This window comes from Panicum virgatum, unplaced genomic scaffold, assembly GCF_016808335.1.
Source record: "Panicum virgatum strain AP13 unplaced genomic scaffold, P.virgatum_v5 scaffold_3658, whole genome shotgun sequence".
Taxonomy (NCBI): Eukaryota; Viridiplantae; Streptophyta; class Magnoliopsida; order Poales; family Poaceae; genus Panicum; species Panicum virgatum.
Genome location: NW_024376331.1, coordinates 1 through 14487, shown reverse-complemented (window position 1 = coordinate 14487; position 14487 = coordinate 1). Strand labels below are relative to the sequence as shown.

At 48.1% G+C, this 14487-nt stretch overlaps 1 protein-coding gene across 1 annotated transcript in view; it reads left to right on the top strand.

The window, feature by feature from the left end:
- The window catches only part of LOC120694147 (wall-associated receptor kinase 2-like), a gene marked incomplete at its 3' end in the record, with an annotated part of 30370 nt that extends 21540 nt beyond the window's left edge, over positions 1-8830 (top strand). Inside the window, exons 2-3 of the mRNA XM_039977308.1 lie at positions 7947-8194; positions 8257-8830. Of these exons, the coding sequence (XP_039833242.1) occupies positions 7947-8194; positions 8257-8830 (822 nt within the window). The remainder of the gene's footprint in view (positions 1-7946; positions 8195-8256) is intronic.
- Between the last annotated feature and the right edge of the window lie 5657 nt (positions 8831-14487).

Here is a 14487-nt window from a genome sequence, read left to right as displayed (position 1 = left end):
ATGCAGTTGAGTCAGCCAGCCTAGAGCTTCATAGTTTGTGTTATACTTGTTGAGTACAAGTTGTGTACTCACTCTTGCCTCTTCTCTACTTTTTCCTCTTGGCTTCGCTACTGCTGCTCAGTTCCTGCCGACACGAGGGAGTTCGTCCAGCGCTACCAGGACTACGAGGACTTCTAGGTGCTTCGTCTCCCAGTCGACGTCCCTGTGGCGCCCTGCTTCAGCTTCGGAGAGCTTTTTCGTATTTTGTGCTTCGCTTCCACTGTATCAGACATTTTGTCATTATTGTAATAAATAACATTCGTATTCGCTTTATTATGTCTTTTTACGTGATATGTGCTATGATATACTGTTCATTCTGTTGTATATACGTGTGACTTGATCCTGGCACGTATATGATTGCTCGGTTTATGTTCTTTTATAAACCGGGTGTTACACTTAATTATAATTATTGGGAACATTTTGGGTCACTCTGGAAATGGCTAGGACCTATTCATAATTATTTTGTAAAGTGGAAGGGTAGATTGGAATTATCAAAGATAGAGGGGGTTTTCTTTAAAAAGGAAAATAGAGAGAGTGGGAGGGCTCTTAAAAGAAAAGGGGGAAGAACAGGGGGCTCAAGACAAAAATTGCCCCCTTTCTTCTACCTGTCGACACAGGAAGAACAGAGGAGGGGGAGGGGGGCGCCGGCCATGGAGGAGGGGGGAAATAGAGAGGGGGGCTAGGGGGTTCTATTCCCCTACCTGTCTCGAGTAGAGGCGGCCCGTGGAGGCGTGCCCGCGGTGGGCGGTGGAGGTCGCCGGAGATGGTGGTGGTGGCGGCGCTGCGGGCATGGGGGGGAGGGCTGGAGGTGGCGGGTGAGCTTGTGGTGCTTGACGGCTGCACGAGGGCCTATTTATAGCCCGAGGCATGGTGGGGAAGAGGGGGGCGCGACGGTGGTGGCCGGCGAGCTCAAGGACGGCGATTAATGGAGGTGGGTGTTGACATTTCTTAGCGCAATCACTAGGAATGGTTAATCCTTAGCAACAGTGCCAGAAAAGCCTGTTGGCAGTCCTTAGTGCAATCACTAGGAATGAGGGCGTCGAACCCATCCTAGCAATTGCACCCAAGGGGTGCCACTCTCGTGGTATAATTAATACGATTACAGATGGATTCGCAAGTGCACGGATATAGTAAGGGTATCGTCATTTATTTGTGTCTCAAAGGACGGCAGTGGCAAATGTATTGTACTCAACATTAACCATGACATTGTGCCTCAAGCAATAGGCAATACTCTAACAGGGGTAAGTACAGATAAAGAATAAGCAAGGGAAATGCGACACAGCACACATCCACACTCCAAGAGGAAGGAATAAATGAGAGAAACTATAAAACAAAGGACTACTCTATCCTACGTCAAGTCAGCTGGAGCATAGGCTAGGTTAGGTGTCCTAGTGCTTCTATCCAAAGCTGGGATTATGTTAGATCATGGTTAGGACTGCATGTGCCAGAAAAATGGGATAGCGGGGAGAAGGTCCCGCACCGGAGTACATCCAGTCTCGTTACCTCTTTGAATGAACTCCTACACCGAACCCGAACGTCGGGGAGTACTCTAAACGCAACACTGCTGTTACACCGGACGGACAGGGCTGTCACCACCTGTCGTCTACCCCAGTCACACCGTGGAGCACGGTCATATCCGAAGGATCCCACATACCCGAGCACCACGCTCGTGTATGAAGTCACTACTCTAGTACCCCCAGGTCTCCCACCCTTCGGATGGACGAGTAAAACACTAGAGCAAGCCCGAAAGCACAACGAACATCTATCCGTACCCGGATCATCTGGCCTAACCAAGATCGTAGCATAACTTATGAACGATCTAAGCATGGATTGATAAACTATCAAGATAGTAAAGCAACCATGGCAGAACTCTATATTATGAATAGAAGTCTGACAAGTCGGATACAAAGCCATACCAGGAGCCGAGGATTGCTCAACGACCCCGAGTACGACCTGCTCGCTAAAGAGAACTAGCCAAGCTCCACTACCTAGCTAAGAGAGCAAGAGAGAGGAAAGCCTTCTTGGAGAGAATGGAATGAAGTGTGTGTGTGTGTGAGGGGTGAGAGGGGGCCCTATTTATACTAGTGGAGGTCGGTTCCCGCCAAATGCACGTATGGAAGGTAATCAGGAGACTTGGGGCCGACTCCTCGAAATGCACCTGGACGGGAGGCCGGCCAGGTTCGGCCGACCCAGGGGGTCGGCCGGCCCCACCTGGCCGCCTCTCGTCCTTATCCTTCTCTGGCAGGCTGACATGTGGGCCCTGATATCTTTCCTTGTATGCATTATGCGTGGCGCGCCCGTTTGCTCGGCCAGATGGGCCCTCCTTGTAAGTGGGTGACGCCAGATGCGATATTTTGCGTAGTTGTATGGCGTCTACTGCGTGTTTTCGTCTTATTCCGCTCCTGCTCATCTGAAATGTACAAAACTCAAAAACAACTGTGGAGCAAGGTTAGTGATACAAATATGCGAGTAAGGCATGCAGTTTTCTTTATTATTGAGTATAGTTGATTGGTGAAAATGGCACTTAAGCACCGTCAATAGTGGGGCTTGCTCGGCCACTTGCTGGGCGTCCTATAGCGTGGTGCTGTGGCGCGGACGCGACGGCGAGAGGACGAGAGGACGGAGGGGCGGCGCAAGTGGGAGGGGCGGCAGCCAATGGCGGGGCACCGTGTGCGCGGCCGGCTCTGCTTCGCCGTGGCTCGTCGGGGCGGGCGCGAGCGCCGAGGTGGGCAAGGGGGGTACGACGCGCGCAGAGGGCGGAACGGGCGAGCAGCAGCCGCAAGCGGGGGAGGCGACGCCCAGGGAGGGGCTCGGCGCAAGGGGGCCGGCGTACCGAGCTCTGCTCGTGCAACGCGTGAGGGAAAGGAGGAGAAGAGGGAGAAGGAGAAAGGAAAGGAGGCGGAAAAGAAAAGGGAAAAAGAAAAAGGGAAAAAGAAAAATGGAGCGAGAGAAAGAGAGAGCTGTCGGCGGGATTCGCGGCGGCGGTCGGCCACGCGCGCGCTGCGGCGTTCGGCCGGTCAGCGATGAGCACGCGGAACGAGAGAAAGGGAAAGGGGATAGGACGGCGATTGGTACTGGTGTCGAGACGGCGGATTGCCGGGACATGATTTTGGGAGATTGGGAGCTCGTGCGGAAAATAATTTTGTAGTGATTTGAGCTCAGCGTTGAAAAAGGTTTTGAAAATAATATTTTTAGCGGGTGATTTATTTGGGCAAATTTTCGGGATGTTACAAACTCCTAGCTAACACTGAGTCAGACACTACATCTGCTCTCGGTACTAGGATTTCTGTTGAGGCCTTCAACAGAAATCCCCCTCAACCTAGCGAACTAATTTGAGTTCACTAGTCCGGGCGAGAAAACCCATAAGACAAGCTCCGACAAACAAGAGGGATAACTTAAACTGAACTAGAAGTAAACTACTTCCGCAGACAATTGCTAGTACTTGAAAAGATAAACGACTTGTGAAAAGTAAAGCTGACTCAAGTAAATAAAAAAGATTACTTATATTGATAAAGTCAAAGAAAAAGATACAAGAGTTTATACCGAGCTCCGATGACGACTCCGAATCCCCAAGACAAGATCGACTCGACTGTAACTCCCAACTACTAATCCTACTCTAGAAATGAGAGAGTGAAGAGAACTCCTTTGGTGTGTGTTTACAAGTGATGAATGGGGTCCTATTTATAGTGGCCAGATGTCGGTAAACGAGTAATCGCTGCAAGAGTACGCTACCCCTGACTTGGTTTGAACTTCACGCGAAAGGGGAGCTCCGGAGGCTGCAGTGTGGGGCTGGGCAGCCTGGCCTAGGCCGATCATCCTGGCTCTAGCACCACGTGTACACCGACTTCGCTTGGACGTCTCTGATTAACTCCAGGAGGTCGGAAAGTTGGGTATTTTCCTCGGATGTTGGAATCTCAGGTCGGACGGCCCGGGGGAGGCCGGGCGGCCTGGTCCCGGGGCCTGTTGGCCCTCCGTTTCACCGACTTTGAAGATCAACGCTCCACATTGCCTCTGAGTTGGGTAACTTCCACGTTTACAGATCTGGGCGCTAACTTGTGGGTCCTCTACTTGATCCACATGTCTTCCGGATCCACCGACTAAATTAGAGGTGATTTCCCGGTTCAGAGGCATTGTGAGCATGTCACGTTGCTCCTGTAACAAGGGTGTACCCCTGTATGTTGAGGTGTCAGGCCGGCCAGCACGGTTGAGGCCGAGTGGCCTGGATTTTCTCCGTTTTCGACCATCTTTGGACTATGATCTCCTACAGGCACAATTCATCCAATACTTGTGGAACTTATTAGAATTAAATAAAATATACATAGAACATAGTGTAAGAGATCAATTTATTTCCGAGAAATTGACAATCAAAACGTGAAATAATGTCCATCAACAGTAGCCTGAGGCCGATCCCCGGCGGCGGCGGTAGGGCCAGAATTCGGCTGTGTGTGCGTCGGGCGCTTGCTTGACTCGGCTATGGCGACGCCGGCGGCCGGTGCTTGATATTGCTCGGCATGGGCGGCGACCAACCCTCTTCACTGCGGTGGCGCCAATGTCCGCGTCTGGCTCGGCCAGTTTCATTGCGGCGGTCGGTGCGGCATGGTCCAGTTGCGTCGGTGTTCGCGACTGCCACGGTCTGCTGGAGCGGCGACGTATTTGACGCGGCAAGGGCCCGGCTTTGGCTTTTGGCGGCGGCTGGTCAACCCCGTGCCGCTATGTGTTGGCGGCTTCCTGATGGCGGGTGCCGGCAATTGTTTGCTCGGACGTATGGCGACATCGCAGTGGTGATGTTGTTGGCTGGGATACGGGTGAAAGCCCATCCCTCCTTGGAACGATGTTGATGGTGCTATTGGCGTCATTTCATCGAGCATCTCTAGCACGAGGCTCCTGTCGGAGGCCAACGATTTGGATGTCGGCCTTTCATGTCTGATGTGGCGGGTGAAAACCCAATGTCATTATCTCACCATGCTAGCGTGTTTGGTGAGATGAGATGCTTAATAGATTCCTCCAATGTGACCACGCGTATGCATTATAATATAGCTAGCTCTGGCAAGAGCAAATCGCGGGAGTCCTAAATTCATCGTAGCTCTCCGGCCTGTGGCCAAGCATTGCTGCAAGTCATCAAGAAAACTGTTTTTTCATTCATTTATCATGCTGTGGGAGTACGTGTGATGATTTTGCATAGTGTTCCGTTCGACAATGCAAAAGTTGTGCAGAAGAAAATGAAGTACTACAGAAGAAAATGATGTACTGTAAAAGTTGTACAGAAGATGAATACTCGATGGTTTTGACAACCACTATCGTACAATACATTTCCAAAATCCAAATGAGCTGTGTGGGATTAGAAGAGTACTTCAAGTCAAATCTACTATGATTTTTTTGTGGTTCTAAAGTAAATATTTCCTGCCTAAGGTGTCAATTATTGGCAAATGAGGAAATTAAGTAGCAAAAAACATCATTTCTCAATTAAGTAGCTAGGCAGCATGTTCATTTCTCAAGGTGTCAATTATTGGCAAATGAGTCATTATGGCTGCTGCAATCGTCGAAGAACTTCATACCGCCGCCACCCCATCTCCTTGTTGGTAAAGGCGGTGATGTCAAGGGTGTCCAGTCTCAGCGCCAACGCATCTTGCCGACGCTGCTGTCACGCCACACTTAGCTTCCTCCTGGCGATCGCGCAATGCCTTGCCTAGCCAGTCTGCGCAGGAACAACCATGGTACTAGGTTGAAGCAAAGGGTGGGCTTGCACCTGCCACTGCATGCTGGTCGGAGAGAGGGGAAATAATGCCGATCAGCTCATGCTAGAGAAAAACTAGGATTAGCTATTCTAAACTTTTTGTCAATCTAAACAAGTATTTTGGTTCCCTCCAACACTTCAGTGAAATCCAATAAAAGCAAAGGGTAAGTTTAATCGAGTAATCATATGAGTGCCATCAATGTAAGCCCATGGAGTATATATGTGCAATCCTTCGTCGTTAAATTCATCCTGGCTAGCTAGATTGTAACCTGTAACTGTAAGCATGCCAGTGTTGCCACCCACAAGCCCACAAGTCATGCAGTAATTATGTTTCATTCATTTGGCATGCTGCGGCTGCGCTCCAGTTTCGTGCGATCGTTTTAGTGCTTTCATATTACTATTCTGTTGAAAAGGTTGAGTTGTGGAAATGAAAATAGGCTGACGAACTGCGTTATGCTTTAGGCATTTATTGTAGCTGCCCGAAAAGAATTTTGGGCGCACCTAGGAGAGGACCCCTTACAAAATTTTAGCTGCAGGTTTGGATTCAGATTCGAACAAAAGATCGTTGTTTCACCAGAAAATTTTGCGAGTTCCAGTAAAAACAAAACGGTTCGAACGAAAAATGCCAATTTTCAATTTCTTTTAGGATTTTATTGAGGCTCTCTGGTCAATACGGTACAGGATCAACTCAAAGAAGTAGCCTCGTGATTCATCGTCACCACGGTCTCTGCTTTACCGGCGCCCGGCGTCGCGCTGATTTCAGAGATGTCGCCTGCGGTGGCCGTGCGGCTGATCTTGAACACAGTTGGCAGCTGAGGCGCCGAGCCATTGGCGCTTGAGCAAAGAAACTGAAACACCCAATCCGATCAGGGACAGGGACAGGGACAGCCGCTCATTAAACTCGGATACGAATCCAGACGAAGGAATCCAATGCCAGAGCCATGCAATCTTGCACGAGAGCGTTGCCAGTTGCCAGATCAATCAGTCTGATCGAGCAAGCTGATGCACCTGGCGGATCGGAGCGGCTACCGGAGGACGTGCGCCGCCGCGTTGGCTCGGCGCGTCTGCCGGACGGTGGCGCGTCTCCTCCTGCGCTCTGTCGCCGAAGGTATACCATAGGAGGTTAGCTTATACTCCCTCCGTTCTAAATTATAAGCCATTTCAAAAAATTTGGAGAATCAAAAATTTTTAAGTTTGATCAAATTTATACAACAACATGATAACATTTACGATACCAATTAAGTATCATTAGATTCTTTATTAATTATATTCTCATAGTATATCTATTTGCATAAATTTTTGTGTTTTTTTCTATAATTTTGGTCAAACTTTGAGATAGTTTGACTCTCCAAAATTTTGAAATGATTTATAATTTAGAACGGAGGGAGTATTAATTTACATTTGTACAGATTGATGTATGGACCTTGATATATAGTACGCTTTTTGCGAAATAAATGGAGTTCTCCAATTATTTTTTTCTTTTGTCTTCCCGGCCTAAACAAGGTCTAGTTTCCTTGATCTGATCCGATCCGTACTAAAAAGAGGTTGTTTCTTCTTCTTATTTTTGACATTTTTTTCATTTTGATATAAAATAGTTAAGGATATCAAGTCTCATGGCTGGGTAGCGTGTTTGGTGAGATGAGATGTAGGTTCCTCCAACATGGTCACACCCACGCGGATATACCCGCATTTGCATTAGAGCAAGTTAATAATATAGCTAGATGCTGGCTGCAAACAAGAATTTTTTCAGCCCACTCGTAGCCCACCTCTCAGTCCATTCTCCATTGTGTTTGCAAGAATTCTTGCAGCCCATGTCTCAACCTCTCGGTTTATTCGTATACTAGTTAGTTCTTCATCATTAATATATGACCCATTTATTTCTTTCTCAAAAATTTTTAGTTCTTATGTTAAAACCAACTGTAAATTTATAATTTGCTTCCACCTTATATTCTTTCAGCCTTTTATAATACCTGCTCTATCTGTAGCAGGAGCAGATCGCGCGTCACTAAACTAGTACTCCTAGCACTAGGCACTAGGCAAATTAGCAAGAAACCATGGCAGCAGCGGTGCTACTAGTGGCTGCGGCGGTGGTGGCGATGGCGGTGGCGTCGACACAGCGCGCGGCGGCGGCGGACGACGCCCCCGCTGCCGCTGGTGGCCCCTGCGCCGGTAGGGCTGCCGAACTGCACGACCACGTGCGGCGACGTGCTGGTGCCGTACCCCTTCGGCCTGGGCCCGCCGCGCTGCTCCTGGCCGGGCTTCAACCTCACCTGCGCCGACGACACCGCCAGCCGCCCCGGCGCGCCGCCGCGGCTGCTCCTCGGCGACGGCACCCTCGAGGTCGTGGACGTCTCCCTCCGGAACACCGCCGTCCGCGTGGTTCGCCGCGGCGCCGTCGCCAACGTCACCTCCGGCCGGAACGTCACGTTCGGCGCAGCTTCACGGGCGGCTACAGCGGCTACACGCTGTCGGACCGCAACGAGCTCGTCCTCTCCGGCTGCAACGTGGTGGCGGTGCTGGTCGGGGACCTCGACGAGTACTCCAACATCATCAGCGGCTGCGCCTCCTTGTGCTCCTCCGACGACGGCACCAGCAAGGGCGACATCAGGCAGCCGGCCGGCAAGTTCTGCTCCGGCCTGGGCTGCTGCCAGGCGCCCGTCACCATGAACTACAGCAGGCCCGAGGGCGTGCAGGTCAGCTGGCTCCGGGGCGGCGACGACCGCCGGCAGGACCTCCTCCGGCTGGAGCCCTTCGTGCTCGTCGCCGAGAAGGGGTGGTTCGACCAGAGCCCGGTGGCCGACCAGCTGGTGGGGCCCCCAGGCGGGAGCCAGAGGCCGGACGCCGCCGCGATTGAGGTCCCCCTCGTCCTGCAGTGGACGGTCACCAACGTAGCCCCGCCCGACGACAGGTACCCCGGGCCGGCGTGCTCGCCGGCGGTGGCCCAGAGGCTCTGCAGGAGCGCCAACAGCGAGTGCACGACCAACGGCAACGGCGACTACTCGTGCCAGTGCCGAGAGGGCTACGACGGCAACCCTTACCTCGACGGCGGATGCCAAGGTGATTGTTACTACTGGTTACTGACGCGCTACTCCAATACCACTCCACATAGCGGGCATTTTGTAGGGAAACGGGTAGACTACGCTAGCATCACTACCGCATATACCCAAGATACTTGCGAGTAGAAGATCATAGATTGTTACCACTAGACGCACAGCGCAGCGGAAGAAGTCGCGCGTCGATGTAGAGGAAGTAGTCGATCACGTCCCACGAACCGAGCTCCTCGTACTTGATCCCAGCAGCCGATCAGCGCAGCAGCGCCTCCACGGAGTCCCACACGTACGGGGATGAAACGCGGGCATCGGTGTGCTAGCACCGTACGCACGGCAAGGGCGGCGGCCGAGAGAGAGAGGGAGGGGCGGCGGCTAGGAGGTGGCGCGGCTCACTGGGGTGTCGCCCCCCTAACCCCCTCCCTCGTATATATAGGGCGTACTAATGGGCTTCTTATCTCATAGGCCCATTAGTAACCCTAATCCCTCTTGGATCAATATCCTCTTGGGCCTTTAAAACCATATTGTGATGATGGGCTCTTGGGCATATCACCAACAATCTCCCACTTGCACTAGAGACAATCATACAGGCAAGCTTTCCAACATTCCAAACCCCTTAAGTGTGTGACCCGTTAGGTTCATGTGTAGGTGGTCGTGATCGAAAATCATTTCCAAATCACAAGTCAATAGCGGCACCTAGCAGGGCATAGTGACTCACAAATACACATAAAGATCATATCGGCCGAACCTTAGATATACTCATACACCGATCCCTTTGCCACATGATACCAGTCAAGCTCAAAGCGAGATGCGTGCCACCTTTGTGATAGCTCGACCATTCTCTCGATCTAATAGTGGATTCTATTCATAACTAACCTTTAGTCATCATGATTAACTCTTTAATCACTTTGGCATGGCCATGCACTTTCAAATCCAACTATCTCGAGGGGCCCAGAGATATCTCTCCCGTTATCTAGGAGGGGCAAATTCCATCTTGATCCGCTCACATCCCATTCCATGTTTCATGACATACCTGTAAGCTGCTTTTGTAACTACCCAGTCACGGAAGTAGCGTTTAGCAGCCCCAAGATGCACCCACTACACACAGTGAGAAACAATGGCGATCTCAGGTCTAAGGATTTCAGTAGGTATAACACTCAAGAACAACTGATGGCACATACAAAATAACAATCCCAACATTGTCTTGGAGTGGGTCAATCCAACACCATGTTCACCAACATGTGTCCACATCATTAATCCGATATCTCCATATCCATGATCCGTGAAACATGATCATCAATTAATGCATGTGCTAGTCTCAACGTCGTTGTTGTCCCACACAACGACAATAAACTAGGGATAATTTAGAATCATATCATTTTCAACAAAGAGTTTCACGAAACAAGTCACATACTTGATAATCAATGTAAAATAATCATCCATGGAACAAATAACAATTATTTATCATTACATAAACATACTCATGACACAAAATCTCCCACGCACACTAGAATCACTGATGTAAGTATCTAATACCCATAGATCTCATGTGCGCCTCATGCTTTGGTTGTGGGAGAGGCTTCGTCAACGGTATCAGCAACGTTTGAATCCGTGTGCACCTTGCAAACCTTCACATCACCTCTCTCAACAAAGTTATCGGATGAGGTGATACTTTCGCAGTATATGTCTGGACTTCTTAGTTGTTCTAGGCTCCTTTGCTAGTGCAACGACACCACTATTATCACAATAGAGGTCCACTGGACTGGACGCCATAGGAACAACACCCAAGTCAGAAACAAACTTTCTGATCCAAACAGCTTCTTTTTACAGCTTCGGAAGCTGCAATATACTCGGCCTCTGTCGTCGAATCAGCCACCGTATCTTGCTTGGAACTCTTCCAGCTCACTGCCCCACCATTGAGGCAGAAAACAAAACCGGATTGCGATTTGGAGTCATCTTTGTCTGTTTGAAAACTAGCATCGGTGTAACCCTTTACAAGGAGCTCATCTTCGCCTCCAAATATTAGGAACATATCCTTAGTTATTCTCAAGTACTTAAGGATACTCTTTACAATTGTCCAGTGAGGTTCACCGAAATCTGACTGATACCTGCTCGTAACACTTAGAGCAAAAACATCTGGGCGCGTGCAAAGCATAGCATACATGATCGACCCTATGGCTGAAGCATAAGGAATCGTACTCATCCTCTTTTGCTCATCAGGTGTCGTAGCACACCTGACTCTTGCTTAGAGTAATGCCATGTGACATTGGCAAGAAACCTTTCTTGGAATCTTGCATATTGAACCGATTCAATATCTTGTCAATGTACGTGTCTTGGCTCAATCCAATAGCCTTTTGATCTATCTCTATAGATCCTAATACCCAGAATATAAGCCGCCTCTCCTAAATCCTTCATCGAAAAAACTCTTTTTCAATGAGGTTTTAACGGCTTCAAGCATTGGAATATCATTTCTGATCAGTAATATGTCATCCACATATAGGACCAGAAACACCAAGTGCGCTCCCACTAGCCTTTTTGTAAACACAAGGCTCATCTTCATTCTTGATGAAGCCAAACCCTTTGATTACTTCATCAAACGAATATTCCAACTCCGAGATGCTTGCTTCAATCATAGATGGACCTCTGAAGCTTACATATTTTCCCAGCATTTTTAGGATCGACAAAACCTTCAGGCTGTGTCATATACACATCCCTCACTTAGATGTCCATTAAGAAAGCGGTTTTGACATCCATTTGCCATATCTCATAGTCATAATATGCGGCAATTGCTAGGAGAATCCGAACAGACTTTAGCATTGCGACGGGCGAAAAGGTTTCTTCATAGTCAACACTTGAATTTGTCGGAAACCTTTCGCCACCAATCGTGCCTTATAGATGTGAACATTTCCATCCATGTCTAATTTTTTCTTAAAAATCCACTTACAGTCGACAGGTCTTACACTGTCAATCTGATCGACCAAGTTCAAACTTGATTATCATGCATGGATTTTAACTCGGATTCCATGGCTTCAAGCCATTTGTCGGGTCCCAAGTCGGGTCCCATCATTGCTTCTTTGTAGGTTAAGGGCTCATCATTTTCCATCAATAATACATGGCGCTCCTCCGTAATAAGGAGGTTGAGCTTGTCAGTAGCGCGACGTGCCCTTATAGACCTTCGTGGGGCTGGTGCCTCAACTACGGGTTGTGCAACATCTTGCACATCCCGTGGATCTTCAGTGGGTGCTGAAACAGTTTCGGGTGTTTCCTGAATTTCTTCAAGTTGCACCTTGCTCCCACTAAATCCTTTTGAGAGAAACTCCTTTTCTAAGAAAACACCATTGCGAGCGACAAATTTTGCCTTCCGCCTTATTGTAAAAATATCCTTTGGTTTCCCTAGGATACCCCACAAAGAAACATTTGTCTGACTTTGGAGTGAGCTTATCTGACATCAAACGTTTGACATAAGCCTCACATCCCCAAACTTTGAGAAAAGAATCCGGGACGCTTCCCAGTCCATATCTCATATGGTGTCTTCTCAACAGACTTACTTGGAACCCTATTCAGTGTGAACGCAGCAGTTTCAAGAGCATAACCCCAAAATGACAATGGAAGATCAGCTTGGCTCATCATGGACCTAACCATGTCCAACAAGGTTCGGTTCCTCCGTTCGGAACCCCATTCCATTGAGGCGTTCCGGGCGGAGTTAGCTGCGGAACAATTCCACATTGCTTCAAATGATCACCAAATTCAAGGCTCAAATATTATCCTCCACGATCAGATCGCAGAAATTTAATTGTCTTGCCTAATTGATTTTGTACTTCATTCTGAAATTCTTTGAACTTTTCAAATGATTCAGACTTGTGCCTCATTAAGTAGATATAGCCATATCTACTAAAGTCATCAGTGAAAGTAATGAAGTACTGAAAACCACCTCTGGCTATTGAGCTCATTGGTCCACATACATCGGTATGTACAAGTCCCAACAAGTCACTCGCCCTCTCACTCTGACCAGTGAAAGGCGCTTTGGTCATCTTTCCAAACAAACAAGACTCACATGTGTCAAATGATTCAAATCAAATGAGCTTAACAATCCATCTTTATGGAGTTGTTCAATGCGCTTCTCATTTATATGACCTAAGCGACAATGCCAAATAAAAGTGGGATTCAAATCATTTGGTCTAAGCCTCTTAGTATTAATGTTACAGACAGATTTATCCTCAAGATCAAGAACATATAATCCATTCACCAATGGACAATGAGCATAAAAATACCATTGCAAAAGATAGAACAACGTTTGTTCTCAATTACAATCTTAAAATCACCAACTTCTTCCAAACACGAAGAAGAAATAATGTTCTTGCTCAAAGCAGGAATGCAATAACAATTATTTAATTCCAAAACTAATCCGGAGGGTAGAGACAAGTGGTAGGTGCCGACCGCCAACACCGCAACCTTTGCGCCATTGCCGACCCGAACGTCCAACTCGCCTCTTGCAAATCTTCTAGTCTCACTTAGACCCTGCAATGATTTGCAAGTGTGAATCATCGATCCAGTATCAAATACCCATGATTCACTAGAAGATAATGCAATATTTATTTCTATAACATTTATACCTGAAGTGGAAGTCTCACTTCCCTTCTTCTTCTTCTTTTCTTCCAAGTACTTCTTGCAGTTCCTAGACCAATGTCCCTTTTCATGACAGTGGAAGCATTCATCTTCAGAAGTAGGGCCAGATTTGGCCTTAGGTGCTGGCTTTAGCTTAGAGCCTGAGGACTCACCACCGGAACTCTTTTCCTTGCCTTTACCTTTGGGATTAGGAGGCGTCCAACGCTTCCTCTTTTTGTTCCCCTTCTGAATCATCATCACATGATTGGGATTCTTCTTAATGCTCTCCTCTGCTATTTTAGCATCCCATGCAACTCACTCAATGTTTTATCCAAGCCATTCATCTGAAAGTTCATGATAAAAGGCTCATAACTCGCCGGGAGCGACTGGAGAATAACATCAGTAGCCAAGTCTTGGTGAAGTTCAGAACCAAGTCTATCCAAAGTCTCAATGTAACCAATCATTTTGATCACATGAGGACTGACTGGGCTACCTTCTGCCAGCTTGCACGCAAACAAGGATTTTGAGATATTGAACCTCTCAGTCCTGGCTTGGTTCTGAAACATCCCACGCAGCCCCTCGATCATGGTATGAGCATCCGCATGCTCATACTGCTTCTGCAGATCAGGGGACATGGTGACGAGCATCAGACAGCTGACATCAAGTGAGTCATTGCAGTGCTTCTCATAAGCTCTGCGATCAGCAGCAGTTGCATTGTCAGGGAGATCATCAGGATATGGCTGCTCAAGAACATACTCCTTTTTCTCTTGCCTGAGAACAATTCTCAGGTTGCGGTACCAATCAATAAAGTTTGTTCCATTCACTTTTCTTTCTCAAGAACAGAACGCAATTGAAAGCGGAATTGTTACTGGCAGACATGATCTACAACATTAAAGTAAAGCAAGATTTCAGCACTAAGTTTATGTAAAGACTTTCATTAACTGACTTAACAAAAGACAACCTACTATATCAAAGTCATCTTCCCTCTAATGACATATAGTGGTTCAAGATCCATAATCACTAAAATTCTAGTGAGCTTTAGCATCACGGCTAGAAAAGTAG